Source organism: Diabrotica virgifera, chromosome 8, assembly GCF_917563875.1.
Source record: "Diabrotica virgifera virgifera chromosome 8, PGI_DIABVI_V3a".
In the NCBI taxonomy this organism is placed as follows: Eukaryota; Metazoa; Arthropoda; class Insecta; order Coleoptera; family Chrysomelidae; genus Diabrotica; species Diabrotica virgifera.
The window spans coordinates 101295975-101312819 of NC_065450.1; the positions used below are offsets into that span (position 1 = coordinate 101295975).

The 16845-nt window shown below is 30.7% G+C and overlaps 1 protein-coding gene across 1 annotated transcript in view; it reads left to right on the forward strand.

Annotated features, from left to right (window-relative positions):
- The window catches only part of LOC114336497 (all trans-polyprenyl-diphosphate synthase PDSS2), a 99698-nt gene extending 88924 nt beyond the window's left edge, over window positions 1-10774 (forward strand). The window contains exon 5 of the mRNA XM_028286873.2: window positions 9862-10774. Within this exon, the coding sequence (XP_028142674.1) occupies window positions 9862-10049 (188 nt within the window). The 3' untranslated portion in view covers window positions 10050-10774. The remainder of the gene's footprint in view (window positions 1-9861) is intronic.
- Window positions 10775-16845: the final 6071 nt, after the last annotated feature.

Genomic DNA, 16845 nt, shown 5'->3' on the forward strand with positions numbered 1-16845 from the left:
CAATTGTTTAAACAATATTTCACAAACAATAATAAAATTAGTTTGATTTTTGTGGAATTAAAATACAACAAAATATAGAGTAAGAAAATAATATATTAGATAAAGATTGGAAGAAATTTTGGTGGAAATCAACTTGTGTGAATAGAACACCGCTGTCCTGTGCGTAGCACCAAAAATTAATGTTTATTTAAAAAATTTCTTGACGCCGTGGTAATTAATCGATTTAAATTTTGCAAATTGCAAATGAAAGGCACAGTACACTTTTATAAGCAAAAAAAAATTCAACTTGCTATCTGCTTTATTTTCAGTCCTGTAACATTTTGAAAAAATGAATTTCTTTTGCGAAAGCTGGATTGCAAAATTTATTTTGCAAAATCTATTGAACCGATCTTAATGAAATTTACAGTATCGTTTTACTGTATCATAAAGTTTTTTTGGGTAAAATATGAAGGTCCTAAGTATAGCATAAATGGTTAAAAAACGTAAAATGCAAATACTTGTTTTTGTATGGTTATTTCGCAATTATTGCTATTTTGCAACAAGGGTGACTATTTTTTAAATTTCATACTAACTCTATATTGTAGGAAATTTAATTACGCAACTTTTATGTCAGTAAAACTTTTCTCGAAAATGAACACTTTTAAAGTTATAATCAAAAAACGAAGAAAAAAATCGAATTTTTCCTTCATTTTTTGACATTTTGATTATTTAAACAATGTTCCGGACCTTTTTGAGAGGGAGGATAACTCAAATATTATTATTTGATTTATTTTCAAGCAATTTCTGCAAAAAAATGTGAGTCACCTCTCAACGTTCATCTCAAAACAGATGCGGCCTGGACTATTAAGGTTTTTAGCGTTACTGAACATTTCGTTGTATAATTCTGTGTAGTTTGTCTGTTCTGTACTTAATTAGTTCATTAACGATTCCTCCTGGTCCCCATGATTTTTTGTTCTTTAAAGTTGTTATGGCATTCTTTACTTCGATTAATGTTATCTCAGTCTGTTCTTCATTCTGATTCCGTTGATGTTTATGTTCTGTGTCCTGTCTCTATGAAATCTGGGAGGTTTTCTGTGAGTAGTTTTTTATAGTAGTCTTCCCACTCTTTTTCTGATATGTACTTATTTAAATGTGTTCGATTTAAACGTCTTAATTTGCTTAGTATGCAAGTGATAAATAGTAGACTTACTTTTCATGACACTGATGGCGGATATAAAACTCTACGTCATTGAAAGATTCAACAGATACGCTCAACTGAATGTGTCAATCCCCTCTAATTTTAAGTTTTTCTTTGCTTTTTCTTACAGGCCCTCTACAATTCTTAAGAAATTGAGGGGCTACTTGGTCTGCTGAGATATTTAGGAAACGATTTGTTTTTCACTAATAATTTTGGGGATCTTGGTTGACTCTTAAATAGTTTCCAAGTAAGTCTACTATTTTGTTCCTTGTTTAGGTTTTCTAGGAGGTTGCACCATTTTGACCGTCAGTCGTCTGAGATGACAGCAAGTAGTGTCTCTCTAGCTTAAGCAGTATCATCAATAAAGGGGTCTAAATCAGACAGTGTTTTTAATAGTGGTTGAGTAGGAGAGAAAGCCTGGAGTTAGTAGTTCTTGAACATAGGAAGTCTAGTATCCTTGAATAATACCTCTTTTGAAAACTGACAACAATCTCTATTGTATTGGATGAATTTTACCAATATCGTTATCAAAGTCTAAAGCAAATTTTCCTCAAATTTCTTTTTTGAGATGGGATCCGTGTTTAAATCGTGTTTCTTGTGTGTCTTGTAAAGTTTTATTACAGCATCCACTTAGCATCGTTGAGTGAAGAGAGATTTTTTAGATCGTATAGCAGTTATAGTTTTTGATGCACCCATGGCTCCAGCCTTTTAACATTGATGTTGTGCGAGTAAGTTGTCACATCCTGTAAAAATGGAATCTTGCCCAAGAGGCATGTATGCAGAGATTGCAGATAAATTTGTTAGGCAGATAGTGAGAATTTCTATATTGTTCAATTCAGTGACAGCAGATAATGAAATATTGAGACCAGGCCGAGCAGATATAGCACTAGCACTATTTTTCAAGTGGTGTTCCAACGATCTTTTAGAATTCAGCCCTGTGTTTATACAGGGTGCGCCAAACCTCTGGTTTTCTTTGATTACGGCTAAACTATGTGATATACAAAAAAATGTTTTTACCAAAACTAAAGTATATCAAAACCTTCATTAATTTAAAATTATTTTCGATTATACAGGGTGAGTCAGAACGACGGTACGAACCAAAGTTGTGTTTTTTTTAAATGGAACACTCTATATATTAGATCATTTTTAAATATAGTTTTTAAAAATATGAAAAATTTGTATAAGGTCTTATAGGCCTAAAGTTAATAATTTTTGAAATATTTACATTTTTATTGAGAAAAATGGTAATATTTATAGGGCTGTGGATTATGTTTCCAAGGTAATAAAAATGTAAGTGGTAGGTCAAAGTTTTTATAATATAGTGTTATTTTTAAATAATTTAATATCTTTTACTTATAGCCATAAAATATACAGTGTGATCAATATTTGCAAATACAAAATTTTCTCATTTTTTTAACGGAACACCCTGTATATTAGTATTGCATTTTGTAGTAAATATTACAACCTTTCTTTTGGTATAAGGTTGTATGTACATAGCATGTTTGGTTTTGTAAATATTTAAAAAAGAACTATAGTTTTTACGTTTCGCGAATATGTTATATCCGCGATAATTTTATTTAAATTTTTTTGCAAAAAAAATATAATCTGATTTTAGAAACATACACTAAAATATCAAAGATGAAAATAGTAAACGTAATTAAAGATTAAAATAAAACGTATGCAAGTGCAACTTAGTTGAATTTATGGTGGTAACGAGTTTTTACTCCCCTTACAATAGGGTTGATTAACTGGATACACTATTTTCCCATTAATTCTTTATTATTATATAAGGTACATTTATTAGTGGTTTCTAGTACCCAGTTGACGATGGAATGAACATCCACTCTTCGAGGTGGCACTCTCTAAAGTAACCCCAACATTAGACTGCCCTAAATATCTCTGTGTATGAATACTTATTGATTACCTATGTTTGTGATACTTTCGTATATGTATGTCAAGATTATTATGTCAATAATAATATACAGAAATGCAATCTTGCACTAATACCTACATGTGTAAGTTTTGTTTACAAGACTACTTAAACATTCGGCTTGCTTGATTGTTTACTAATATATTTAAATATATTACAGTGAATTAATTTTAAGATATTTGAAATTATCTGAAATATTGTTAAAATCTAGGACAAATTTAATAAATTTATAATTATGTTACAAACAATATTTTACCATACTAATAAGTAATTAATATGGATAAATTAATTATTAAAGTAAACAACCAATTTTAAAATCTACCCTAGAAATTTTTCTACCCTAGTAACTTTATTGTACCCAATTTTGTAAGTTAAATTGTATTTAGGAGTAAGATCAGTTAATAACTTTTTAATTTACCTACATCTTGAGAACGTATAAAGATCAAGTATGCTTTGAAACAAATGAACGTTATAGAAGTATATTATGAAGTAAGTAGTATCTATGTAATCGTGTCACAAAACCTGGTAATAATTTCTGATGGTTTTGCCCAAAACAAATGTCATCCACCAATTGTTCGGTTGAAAAATTAAAATTTAAAATATAAAAAATTGTTACAAAAATTTCAACTACAAAAGTATTACCAGCTATTGTGACACCATTTAATACTATTTATATTAATAAATAATTTGGCTGACATATTTAACATTCATTTGTTTCAAAGCATACTTTATAATATTATTATGTTCTCAAGATGTAAGTACATTTAAAAGGTAAATTAAAAGTTTAACTGATCTTACTCGTAAATACAATATAACTAACAATTAATTTGGTACAGGAAAGTTGCTGTGGTAGAAAAATTACTAGGGTACATATCAAATTTGGTTGTTTATTTAATTTAGTAACTAATTTATGCATTCATTAATATGGTAAAATATTTTTTGTAAAACAATTTTAAGTTATTAAATCAATTGAATTGTACTAGTATACGATTTATTTTAATCTTTAATTACGTTTTTATTTTCATATTTGATATTTCATTGTATGTTTCTAAAACCAGATTATAATTATTTTTCTTGCAAAAAAATTTTTAATACAAAATCCGCAAAAACGTAAAATTGAAAACGAAACATGCTAGGTACATACAACCTTATACCAAAGGAAAGGTTTTACTACAAAAGGCAAAACTAATATACAGGGTGTCCCATTTAAAAAAATGAGAAAATTTTGTATTTGCAAATAGTGATCACACGGTATATTTTATGGCTATATGTCAAATATGTTAATTTATTTAAAAATAACAGTATACTAAAAAAACTTTGGCATGTCATTTAAATTTTTATTACCTTGAAAGCCTAATTCACAGCCCTCTGAATATTACCATTTTTCTCAATAAAAGTGTATTTATTTCGAAAATTGTTAACTTTAGGCCTATAATACCTTATATAAATTCTTAATATTTAAAAAAAAATATATTTAAAAATGATTTTATATATAGGGTGTTCCATTAAAAAAAACACAACTTTGGTTCGTACCGTCGTTAATCTCTACATACGTTCTTTAACGGTAAAATATTGCAAAACCTCTAAATTTTAAAGAACCGCTTAGATTGACATGAAATTTGGCATACACATAGCTAACAGGTCAAACAAAAAAAGTGATATTGTGCCGATGTGCGCTTTCGACCTGGGGGTGAGTTTCACACCCTCTTGGGGGTGAAAACATATATGTCCAAAATAAGTCCGTAAATCGATAAACTGACTAATTCTAAGCAACTTTTGTTTTATAGAGTTTTTTCACCAAGTTAATACTTTTCGAGTTATTTGCGAGTGAACTTGTTCAATTTTCAACAAAATAACCACGTTTTAGACGGTTTTTCGCCAAAAACGCAGAAAGTAAGTATTTTGTCGAAAAAAATATTCTCAAAAAAAATAGAGCCTGTAAAAAAGTGAAAAAAATGATGTATACATTAGGCCTGTCTAAGCAGAAGCAGAGCTATAGCTAATGAAAAATAGGTTCATATTCGTCAAATTCCAAATCGAATATTTTAACTTGAAATAACCAAAAAATGAAGCACTTTTTGGGGAAAATTCATTATAACTTTTTTTAAACAGTTTAAAAATCTTTTTTTGTTTTACAAAAAAGCATTTCTAGCTTCAAAAATAAACAAGTTACGCTCAAAATAAAGTTGGTCCCTTTTCTTTTGTTAAAAAAATTGGGAAAATCACTCCCTAATTAGCATCTCAAATGAACGTAATCGTTACCACTTGACAAGTTTCTTTACTCCTGTATGTATTGTTTATATGATCTGTAAGTTTCATTGGTATTAAGTCCTTATTTTTGAGAGGGCCGTAGTTAAAAGTGCTTGAAAGATTCACTAATCACAAGTGTATTCAAATTTAGATACACCAAATCTTAACCAATTTTTGTCTTACAGAAAAACAAAAAAATACAAAATATTGAGAAAAGCAGGCCGACTTTTTTTATTGTTTCAGATTTTTGGTATCTATAACAATTTTTAAGTTATTTTGAAAAAATTCATTTTCTCCAAAATTAAAAATTTTGAAAATTTTACTTCAAAACCAATTTTTTTCAAAAATGAGCACTTTGAACCGATGAAACTTACAGATCATATAAACACAACATAATAAGTAAAGTAACTTGTGAAGCGATAATGAATAATATCATTTAAGTTGCTAATTAGGGGTTGATCTTCCCGATTTTTTTTGCCAATACAAAAGGGAGCAACTTTATTTTGAGGGTAACTTGTTTACTTTTGATGCTAGAAATGTTTTTTATAAAATAAAAACAAAGATTTTTTAAACACTTTAAAAAGTTGAAATGAGTTTTCCCTAAAAAGTGCTTCATTTTTTGATTATTTCAAGATAAAATATTCGATTTGGAATTTGACGAATATGAACCTATATTTTATTAGCTATAACTCTGCTTCTGCCAAGTATAGGCACCTAATATATACACCATTTTTTTCACTTTTTTACAGGCTATATTTTTGCTAAAAATGATTTTTTCGACAAAATACTTACTTTTTAAGTTATTGGCGAAAAACCGTCTAAAAACGTCTTTATTGTATTGAAAAATGATCAAGTTCACTCGCAAATAACTCGAAAAGTATTGACTTGGTGAAAAATCTCTATAGAACAAAAGTTGCTTAGAATTAGTCAGTTTATCGATTTCCGGACTTATTTCGGACATATATTTTTTCACCCTGGAGAGGGGGTGAAAATCACCTCCAGGGCAAAAACACATATCTGCACAATATCACTTTTTTTCGTTAACATGTTAGCTATGCGTATGCCAAATTTCATGTTAATCCAACCGGTTCTTTAAAAATTACAGCAAAAACCGTGAAAGAATGTACTAATAATCGAAAATCATTTTAAATTATAGACGGCTTCAATATACATCAATTTTGTTAAAAACATTTTTTTGTATATCCCATAAGTTAGCCGTAATCAAAGAAAACAAGAGGTTTAGCGGTGTACAATGTTGGAGATTGCTACTCTTTGACACATTTCAACTGGTCCTAGACAGAACCATTTTGAATCATTTGAAGATGGAGAGAAATTTGTAATTTGTTAAAGTTCGATCCATTGAACTGGTGAGTGAGGGATCAGCTAATTAAATTGTTTCCTAGTACCTACCCGCTTTACACTACACCAACAATAAATTCATGAAGAAATTTACGAAGTTGTTCAATGTCAAATTTGACATGTACAAAATGTATGGTTTGTGGTACAAATCACAATTTGACATCCAATTTTACCCCCAGGGCCCTGATTCTAAATCAAATTTCGACCAAAAACAAGTCGCTTTCAATATGGCGCCGGTTGAAATGCGATTGTGCGAGCCTTGTGGATTTTAGTTGAACTAACGATGTGACGTCATGAAATAGCGACTATCGAAAGGGTGTTGGCGACTTTAAAAAGGGTGTTGATATTATAATTTCGACTGTCGAAATTATTTGACACGGAGATGAATGAATGGCCAAAAGCGAGGTTAGGTATAGTTTAGATGTGTTTTGTTTATTTCTTGCAAGGAAAACTAAAGCAAAAGGTATTATAATATAGCTGGGTTTAATTGAAATTTGCTTGTTTTGAGGAATTAGATAGAATAGTATTAAATTAGAAATATAATAATTGAGAATGTCCACAACATGAATCATCAACTCAATGAAAGATGTAAGGTAATAATCTGGGAAAATTAGTAAAAAACAAGGAAAATTAATTACCAGCTATTTTATTGCTGGACATGCTGAAATCAAATCTTAAGATTTCCTATATTAGTAATATAGCTGTGCAAAGTCCACAGAAAGTGTGCTATTTTGTTTATAAACAAATTAGCGCTCCGAAATCTTTTTTTTTATTATTGCTCTATAACTCCGAAAATTTTAACTTTAAACCAAAACACTCACATAAAAATTGACAGTAATTTAATTCTGCACATTGATAATTTATTCCAATTTCCTTCGACGGAAATTTTCCTCGGAAAATTCGGGTTTTCCAAACAAAATCTTTAATTTTCAACAAAAATTTGGGGGAAGTAATTATTTATCAATAATTAAATAATTTGGTGACAGTGACATAAATCTTTTTTGTTATGAGTGTCTTGAAGATATGAAAATTTGTATGTACAAAGAGGACCGGAATTAAAAGGTATCTAATGGTTCAAAGATTAAAATCCTGTTGTTTATAACTCTGTCGCAAATTCCGGTCAAATTTGACCGGTTATACCTGGAATCACTCCTCGCAATTCAATTTGTTTTTCTTCGAAAAGGACACAGAGGCCGTGCTCTTTTCAACAGCGTTAACTTAATTTAATTTAATCTAATATTTTCTGAGGGGTTCTATTTGTTTATAAGCCAAAAAATTGTTTCTTTATAACATTCTGAGACCGCTCAAATCGTCCAATTTCAATCCTGTAAGGTACGTTGAATAGGTATAGTGCTTTTTTATACGAAAATCATAGTTATTCTGGTGTATTATAATCTTTCTGGTTATTATTTCGACCGAAATTTTTGTGACGTAATCAATTATTTTTTTAAATAGGAATAGGGGTTCGTGTGGTAGCTCATTTACAAAGGCGTTCAATTCTCTATTCAGTATTATAAACATTAATATCATTATTTATACAGGGAGGCCAAAAAATTTTTGAATTAAATTAATTGACGCAAGAAGAAGAATGCATGTAATTTATTTAACACAAAATACATTCTATTGCTGTCAGAAAATAGAAAAAAATGTTTATTTTGCAAATAAACATTGCTTTTAGCTTAAATTAAATGTTCAAACTGCCAATAGGTAGGAGGGAGGCTGTTTGTGATTTAATTTAAGAGAAAAGAAATGTTTATTTGTGAAATAAACCTTTTTTTCTATTTTCTGACTGCAGTACAATCTATTTTGAGTTAAATAAATTACATACATTCTTCTTTTTGCGCCAATTAATTTAATTCAAAATTTTTTTTGGCAACCCTGTATAAATACCTAATGATATTAATGTTTATATTACTGAATAGAGAATTGAACGCCCTTTCAAATGACCTACCACACGACCCCTATTCCCATTAACAAAATTATCGATTACGTCATCACGCTCAGATGGATGACGTCACTAGTATGAAATATATGCCAAAAAATTGCAATTTAAAAATAAAAATCGACCTCTTTCGGGATTTTGCTCCAAAATCGTCCGTTTTAAAGAAATGAATTTATACCATAATTTAGCCCCTCTGTATAATCTACTATAATAAATCTTTCATGTCATCAAATTATTTAATTATTGATAAATAATTAGGTACTTCCCTAAAATTTTAATTGAAAATTGCAGATTTTTTGGGAAAACTCGGATTTTCTGAGTAAAATTTTTGTTGAAGGAAATCTGAAAAAAAATAACTTTGTGCAGAAGTAAATTCCGGTGAATTTTTATTTGAGTGTTTTTGGCTCAAAGGAAAAATTTTAGGAGTTACAGACCACTAATTGAAAAAAAAAAGAAGATTTAGGAGTGCTAGTTTGTTTATAAATAAAATAACACACTTTCTGCGGACTTGTCATACCCCATATTACTAATATATGCAATCTTAAGATTCGATTTTAGCAATAAAATAGTTGGTAAATAATTTTTCCCAAAAATGGCATTTTGTCGATAATTTTCCCAGACTATCAACAAATTCCAATAAACCGGAGCGTCAACCCAAATTCTGAGCAGTCTCAACATGATAAGGTTAATATCCCCAGTTGTAACTAATATCGAAATGAATAAGAATCGCTATACTCTGCGGCTGTCATGGCGGTGTCGAAATGAAATTGCGACTGTCGAAATGAATTTGAATCAGGCCCCAGATCACCTAACTAAAGTGTTCTGTGATTTTACCGCGAATCAAAAGAAAATGAAGAAATTTGACGAAAGACGAAATAAAACATGTCCTATTATAGGACATGCTTTATTTCGTCAAATTTATTCATTTTCTTTTTATTCGCGCCAAAACTGGATTTATTGTGAAATTGTGCTTTGTACAATTTGACCTTGAATAACTTGAATTTCTTCATGAATTTATTGTTGGTGTAAAACGGGTAGACATGCCCGATCACGTTGGTCAATGATGTACAATCATTTTAGGGGTGTAGAATCATAATAAGTAGATCATTTTGTGAGCAGTTTTTTTTTCAACAAAATGACCTAAAATAAATTAAATTACGAGATATTGTTTTGTTTTGTTTATTGAAATATTTGATTTTATAGGTTTGGATGATATAGAACAAGTTGACTTCGAGGCCGTGAGAAAAGTTGTCTTGGACGGACCTGCTTTGGATATGACGAAAAATCTACAAAAAGATCATTCGAAGGCAGCTCTTGAGGTTTTAGATGAACTGCAAGAATCAGATGCCAGGACTGCTTTAAAAAATATCATTGTGGCAATTCAGGATTGATCTTGTTCATATTAGGCAAACTAGATTTTAAAATTTTGCACTTTTTTTAAACATCCTTATGTATATTGCACAAAATAATTTTTGAGGCTAAGGTTTAAGCTTAGACATGATAAACTATAAACTGACATGTTTCCAAGTTTTATTGGAAATCCAAACTCTTATCTAGTAATCTTTAATATTTTAATAATTATCCAGCAGTTAATTAAAAAAACTAGAGAAACGTCTCATTGTTATTTCCAATGCTATATTATAAAATATACTCAAACAGAGACAATATAAGGCTAAATATTCATTTATTCTTCCAACATCTACCTCTAGTGTTTATTTTAACTAATTCACCATGCATCAAACGTTTTACCCAATTACGTGTTTCTTACGGTAATATTGTCTATTTCTTATGAACATTAAGTACCTAAAAAGAGAACAACTTATTGGGCATCATCGAATTCCTAGAGCTAAACAAACAAGGAAACAAAATATTGTAAAAAATTTAATAGAGTGCATTTAACAAATATATTAGCTAGAGATTAAAAATTGAAAATCCAGAATTAATTGAAAAAAAAACTACAATAAATATATAATATAATACGAAAAAATAATCTGTAAAAACGAATAGCTACTAATTTAAAAGTTAAATAACAAAAATACGTATCTAAATACGGTATCTAATATTTTTGTTTAACTGGTTAATAGTATTATGTGATTAAATATTACCGAAGCCTGAACTGCATTTTACTATTACCACTTACCACAGTCTATTACGGTAGGGGAGCCCAAGCGGGGATTTTTGCAGTTACTGGAGCGCATCAGATTACCACATGGGGAGAAACCTTGTACCCTGTAATAATAATAATAATAATAATATATTTATTGCTTCTTGGAATACAATAAGTCCATAGCAAGAGGTTTGTTCGACAATACAATAATAAAATTTTTTGAACAAATACGTATAGTGACATGCAGAGATAGTATAACAAAATAAATAGGTAATAAATGAGTAATACACACATGACAAAATTACATTACAAAGAGACGAATAATAGTGATACAAAAATTACAAACAAAAAAAAATGTAAACATATATATAAATAAACAGTAAATATAGAATTGCACAATGGAACTTATATGAGAAAAATTATTCATTCAAGATAAACGCCCTGAGTTTTAAAATGTTCCATATGTACCCCGCAATGATTTTAGCGTTGTTGGGAGTGAGATTATCAAGAGCATTTAATAGTGAATCCATGCTTTGAAAACAAATAACCACTGGTTTCATAGTGCTATAGATAGGACAGTTAAATAGAAGGTGATCAATAGTTTCGAGTTGTCTTGTGTTACAGGCTGTGCAAATATTATCTGGATCGATAGAATAGTAACATCCCTTATAGGTGAATGAAATTCGAAATTTATTACACAGTCTCAGTTGGGTTATAGTCCGCGTGACCTGTATTGGCAGTTTAAGTAATAGGTAAGGGTTTGGGGTTCTATGTACTTTAAATGTAGGGTAGAAAGACAGAAAAGAAGACCTCTGAGATAAAGTTATGTCCATTTCATGCAATTTGTTATAAAATTTTAGCAGTAACATTTTCTTATTTTTATTAAGCGAAGTAAGACTGAGATTAATCCATATATCTGTACAATCAATGAAATCAAACATACCTTTAACCTGTGCTGCCCAATTATATGCTTCATCTGCTAAACCTACTAATCGTAGTTGTTGATTGTAACAAAGTTTGGGATAACGTTTATCGTCCATAAGCAGAATTTTTTGTAACCAACTCAAAGTCATTTTAAAAAGATTATACGAATATTTTACACGTCCCGTTTCTAACCGCGTTGCATAGTCAGGGGTGTTTTTTGGGAGTAACAGAATTCGTTTTAAATAAGTAGTTTGTACTTTTTCGAGAGCTTCAGTGTATCTAAGTGCCCAAACGGGAGCGCAGTTTGACATCACACTCAATGCCAGTGACTCAAAGAGTTTGATTCTTGGTGACCACGAGTCTATTTTACTAGATGTTAAAATTGGAAGAATTGATCCAACTGCTTGCTTGGCTTTATCGATGGTTGTATACGACATTTCGCGAAAAAGTGATGATTTAGTAAATGTCACTCCCAAATAGTTGTATGCATTGGTTGAGATCACTGGATTATTGTTGTAAAAAAAATTAATGTTTTTTGTGGTATGGCCACCTTTTGAAAATATGAGTATTTTTGTTTTTGTGGTATTAACAGTGAGATCGTTGGATTTAGTGTAGGATTCAAGTAATTTTAATTTTCTTCCAACATCTGCTTCAGAGTCAGCTAATATAACTAGGTCATCAGCATACAGGAGTAGCAGAATTTCATTTTTTGAATCAATGCTTACACCTCGAGCACCATTTCCGTAGAAGAATGTTTCAATATCCGCAATAAATAAGGAAAAAAGTAATGGGCTTAAAGTTTCACCCTGTAGTACACCAGCCGTAACATCAAATGACCTAGACAGACCATTTGAAGCATTTACTTTAAAATAAGCAGTTTGGTATAAATTTTTAACGATTTGTAGGATCCTAGATGTCACACCAGAACGGTATAATTTTTGCCAGAGTAATGCGTGATTTACCGAGTCAAATGCTCTTTTAAAGTCAACAAAGATGGAGAATAGCTTACGTTTTTTATGTCTTATGTGAAACTGAATAATAGAGCTCAAGGTGTAAACATTGTCAATACAACCGCGGCCTGGTCTGAAACCTGCTTGAGATTCAGGTAGAATACGGTATTCCTCGCACCAAGATGAAAGTCTAGACTGAAGTATGTTGGTAAAAATTTTAAGTGAGCAATTTAATAGTGCCAGACCTCTATAATTTGTGGGTTCATCAGGAGGTCCACTTTTATGAAGCATCGAAAGAAGGATTTCACACCAACTTTTAGGAATGGTTCCGGTTTCAAAAATCTTATTAAACAGAGATGACATATAAAGCACCCAATTATGAGGAAGACTTTTATATACTTCATAAGGAATAATGTCCAAGCCGGGAGATTTTTTATTTTTGCACTTGTTAAGTGCTGCGTACACTTCAGAAGTCGTAATTGTTGCATCTAAGTAAGGATGACGGACATCTATAAAGACAGAGCTGTCAGTTAGGCGGTTGGCGTACAACTGATTGTAAAAGTTTTCCCAAATTTCAATGCTTAGTGAAAAACGTTTGTTATAGCCACGCGCCTGCTTTACCGTTAGCCAAAATTCCTTTGAATCGTTTACGTTAGATAATTTGGTAATTATGTTGGTTTCGTATGTTCTTTTTTTGTACTTAATTAATTTTTTATACTCTTTTTTCCGTTCAATATAGTTGGCTCTAACATTTGCGGTAAAGTTTTGTTTCCTACATTCGGTTAATAGTAATTTTAAATTTGTTTTTCCATTAATACAATCTAGATCAAACCAGGGTTTATTTAAACTTCTTCTACTATCATTGGTTTTTATAGTTACATGTTTAATTAAATCTAAACTTTCACAACATTCTACAATAGTTCTGTAAAAATTGTCATATGAAAGTTGTACGTCATTAATAAATCTGACATTAGGGGACGACCGCATGCACAATTTAAACGATAATGCTTTATCATCATCCCACAATAATAATTTTTTAGTGAATGAACTAGGAGCGCTCACATTATCTATAGCAGTAGAATATTGTTGATGAAGTTTCAGACAAACCGGAAAATGATCTGATAAATAATCGTCATCACCAACTTCCAAATCAAAAACGTTTGAAAGGTAAAAACTATTTACCCACACCAGGTCGACAGTGCTGCAACCTTGAGGTGTGATACATGTAAATTTCGCTGGACGATCGCTAGAAGTTCTGCCGTTAAGCAGGTTGAAGGAATTGTTATTCATAAAATCAAGTAGAGTTGTGCCCCTTTTGTTTTTAATAATATCGCGGCTTAACCTAGTTTCATATAAACTTGTATTACTAATTATTTCATCCGGAATAGAACCCAACGTCCCGAGACGGCTATTAAAATCACCTCCAATTATGATAGCGCAGTCAGAGTAATTATTTGTTATCTCATTCAGGGTACATTGGAACAGATTTAACATATGTTCAATATCAAATGACGGCTTAAAATATAAGTTGCATACTATATATTTTTCACAAGGTGCATCTATTAACATAAACAACCACCATGAACACTGATGGAGAACAATTAGATCTAAAGTTTTTTTTATATACAACACAGAGACCCCCACTTGGTCTACCTAACGACTTTTCTTTGACAGCAGGTATGAAAATTATTTTATATTGTTCGTTTAAACATATTGGATTTAAAGTGATGCGGAACACTCGAGGTTTGTTTAAATCTATTTTTCCTAATCGAGCAGCTGATTTGATCTGAAAGTGGTTTTTTGGTATTACATTCTCTAAGATCTCTGATGCTTTAGAAATATCATCTTCGGTATTATTGCTTTCTGGTACGCCCGTTATTATTATATTTTCAGATCTTTTAAGCCGTTCATATGACTCTTGAAATACGCTTTCACTCGTAGTTGGCACATTTTTGTTTTCCAGTTTAATAACCTTATTTTCTAAAGCCTTTAAATTGTTATTAAGGCTTTGATTTTCTTTGCGTAAGTCTGAAATGTCAGCAACACATGTACTTATTATTTGTGACTGAGCGCTTACTAAATCTGTTAAATTATTAATTTGCGTTTTGCAATCAGTTAAAGCGCTATTAAGGATTGTAAACTGGGCCATTATAGCATTAAAGTGCGAGGTTTCAATATCACCGCTTGGCGAAACACATCGAAAACATTTCCAATTGCGAAGTGTAGTAGAATCTCCATCAGTAGGCTGCGGTTCGGCACAAACTCCGTGCCACGGCCGTTTACATTGTAAACAAACCAGCAGTGTTGCCAATGCAAAAATAAAAATTATCCGAATGTTGTGAGCCAAATATCCGAAATTATCCGAATCTAATTAAATGGCATAATTGACATTGACAGTTGACATTTGTACATTGGTCGATGACCTTGACTTGACACAATGTCATATCCAATATGGCGACGAGCAGGTTTTTATGTTTTATTATGGAATATTATGTTATTAATTAACTATTAAAATTATTAATTATTCATATATTTATATAATACAATATAATTTTATAATTATATATTTTATATGGAACAGAGTATACTACAAAAGAGTTGTTCCGCCATATTGGATAGTGCGTTTTTGTTAATGGAATCGAGCCCATGCCATCTACTTAACCGTATGTCATATCCCCTCTCCCCCATATCACTCTAGATGACAAATAATGGCAATAGCAAGAAAACTTGTATGTTGTAAGGTTAATAGAAATATATTTATTAAAATAAAAAGCATAACAAATAATACCTTGAATTATCCGAAATTATCCAAAAAATTGTTCAATCCGAAAATTATCCGATGGTCCATGAAATTATCCGAAAATCGGATAATTATCCGGACATTGGCAACACTGCAAACCAGAGAACTGCTGTCATTAGATGGTATCGTCTTCCCACACGCATGGCAATCAGACATTTTGATAGGATAGCAGTTTTGATAGTATGTTGGTGTCAATACAATAATTATTAATTTCAACTTACTTCAGAACCCTGTAAATGTACCTCTACCATATTGGCTCTTAATACAAGGGAGTTCGTTGAGGGGGGTCCGAAAAGAAATCTATCCTTAGAAAAACTCGAAATCGTTAGATTAAGATAAGTTAAGTTTAGTACATGCAAAACAGTGTATATTAAAAAAAAATCTGACGATTTGAGTGGGGCGCCAGGAAATGGGCGAGTCACAAAATTTCACAAAAAAGCGAATATTTCGCGAAATGAACGTCAGATCAAAAAAAGAATGTGTGTGTACTTTGTACGCACGTAAGAAGATATTCTTCTATTATATAATAGTTAATTTAAACGAAGTAAATATACTTAAAAGGTTATTTGTACTTATTTTATTTAAAAATCAAACTAACTTTCTTATCTACCACTTTCAAAAAAGAAGAATATCTTCAAAAATTATATAATAATATACTTACAATCATAAAATCTATAAAAAAAATAAAAAAATAATAACTTGCTTGGGGCTTGAACCAACTTCACGTACCGCGCCGTACGAAAGTTGACGCCATTTCAAACTGCACCAAACTCTCGTATACGTCATGTGGGAATATACACAAACTAAACGTTTACACCATAAATTTATATGAATTTAATAAAATTATTAATTTGATTTTTGTCGAAATAAAATACAACAAAATATAGAGTAAGAAAACGATATATGAGATGAAGATTTGTAGAAAGTTTGTTCGTAATCAGACTATGTAAATTAAAGCATTGCCTACTAATAGGTAACTACATTATTTTGTTTACATTTTCCAAATAGATAGGTATTGAAACTATTAGGTATTTCCAACTGAAACATTTAGAATTATGTACCTGCGGCTTTTCAAAACTATTTAAAAAGTCACTATAATTATAAATCTGATTTTATTTCTGTCCACACATCAATAAAAACTAATATTATACAATATTTTTGTTTACCGATAACCGATAACCCAATCAGAGCCCGTATAACAACTAATACCATACTGCCGGTGTGCGCATGCGCGCGGATCAATCAAATTTTACCCTCAATCGATTCGCCGCTAAAGAAGAATATCTTCAAAAACTAAAACATACGTGTTCAATATTTTTCAAAAATCTATCGAATGATACCAAACACGACCCCACGGAGAGGGGTGGGGGTAAATTAAAGATTTTAAATACGTTCCCCGCGATATT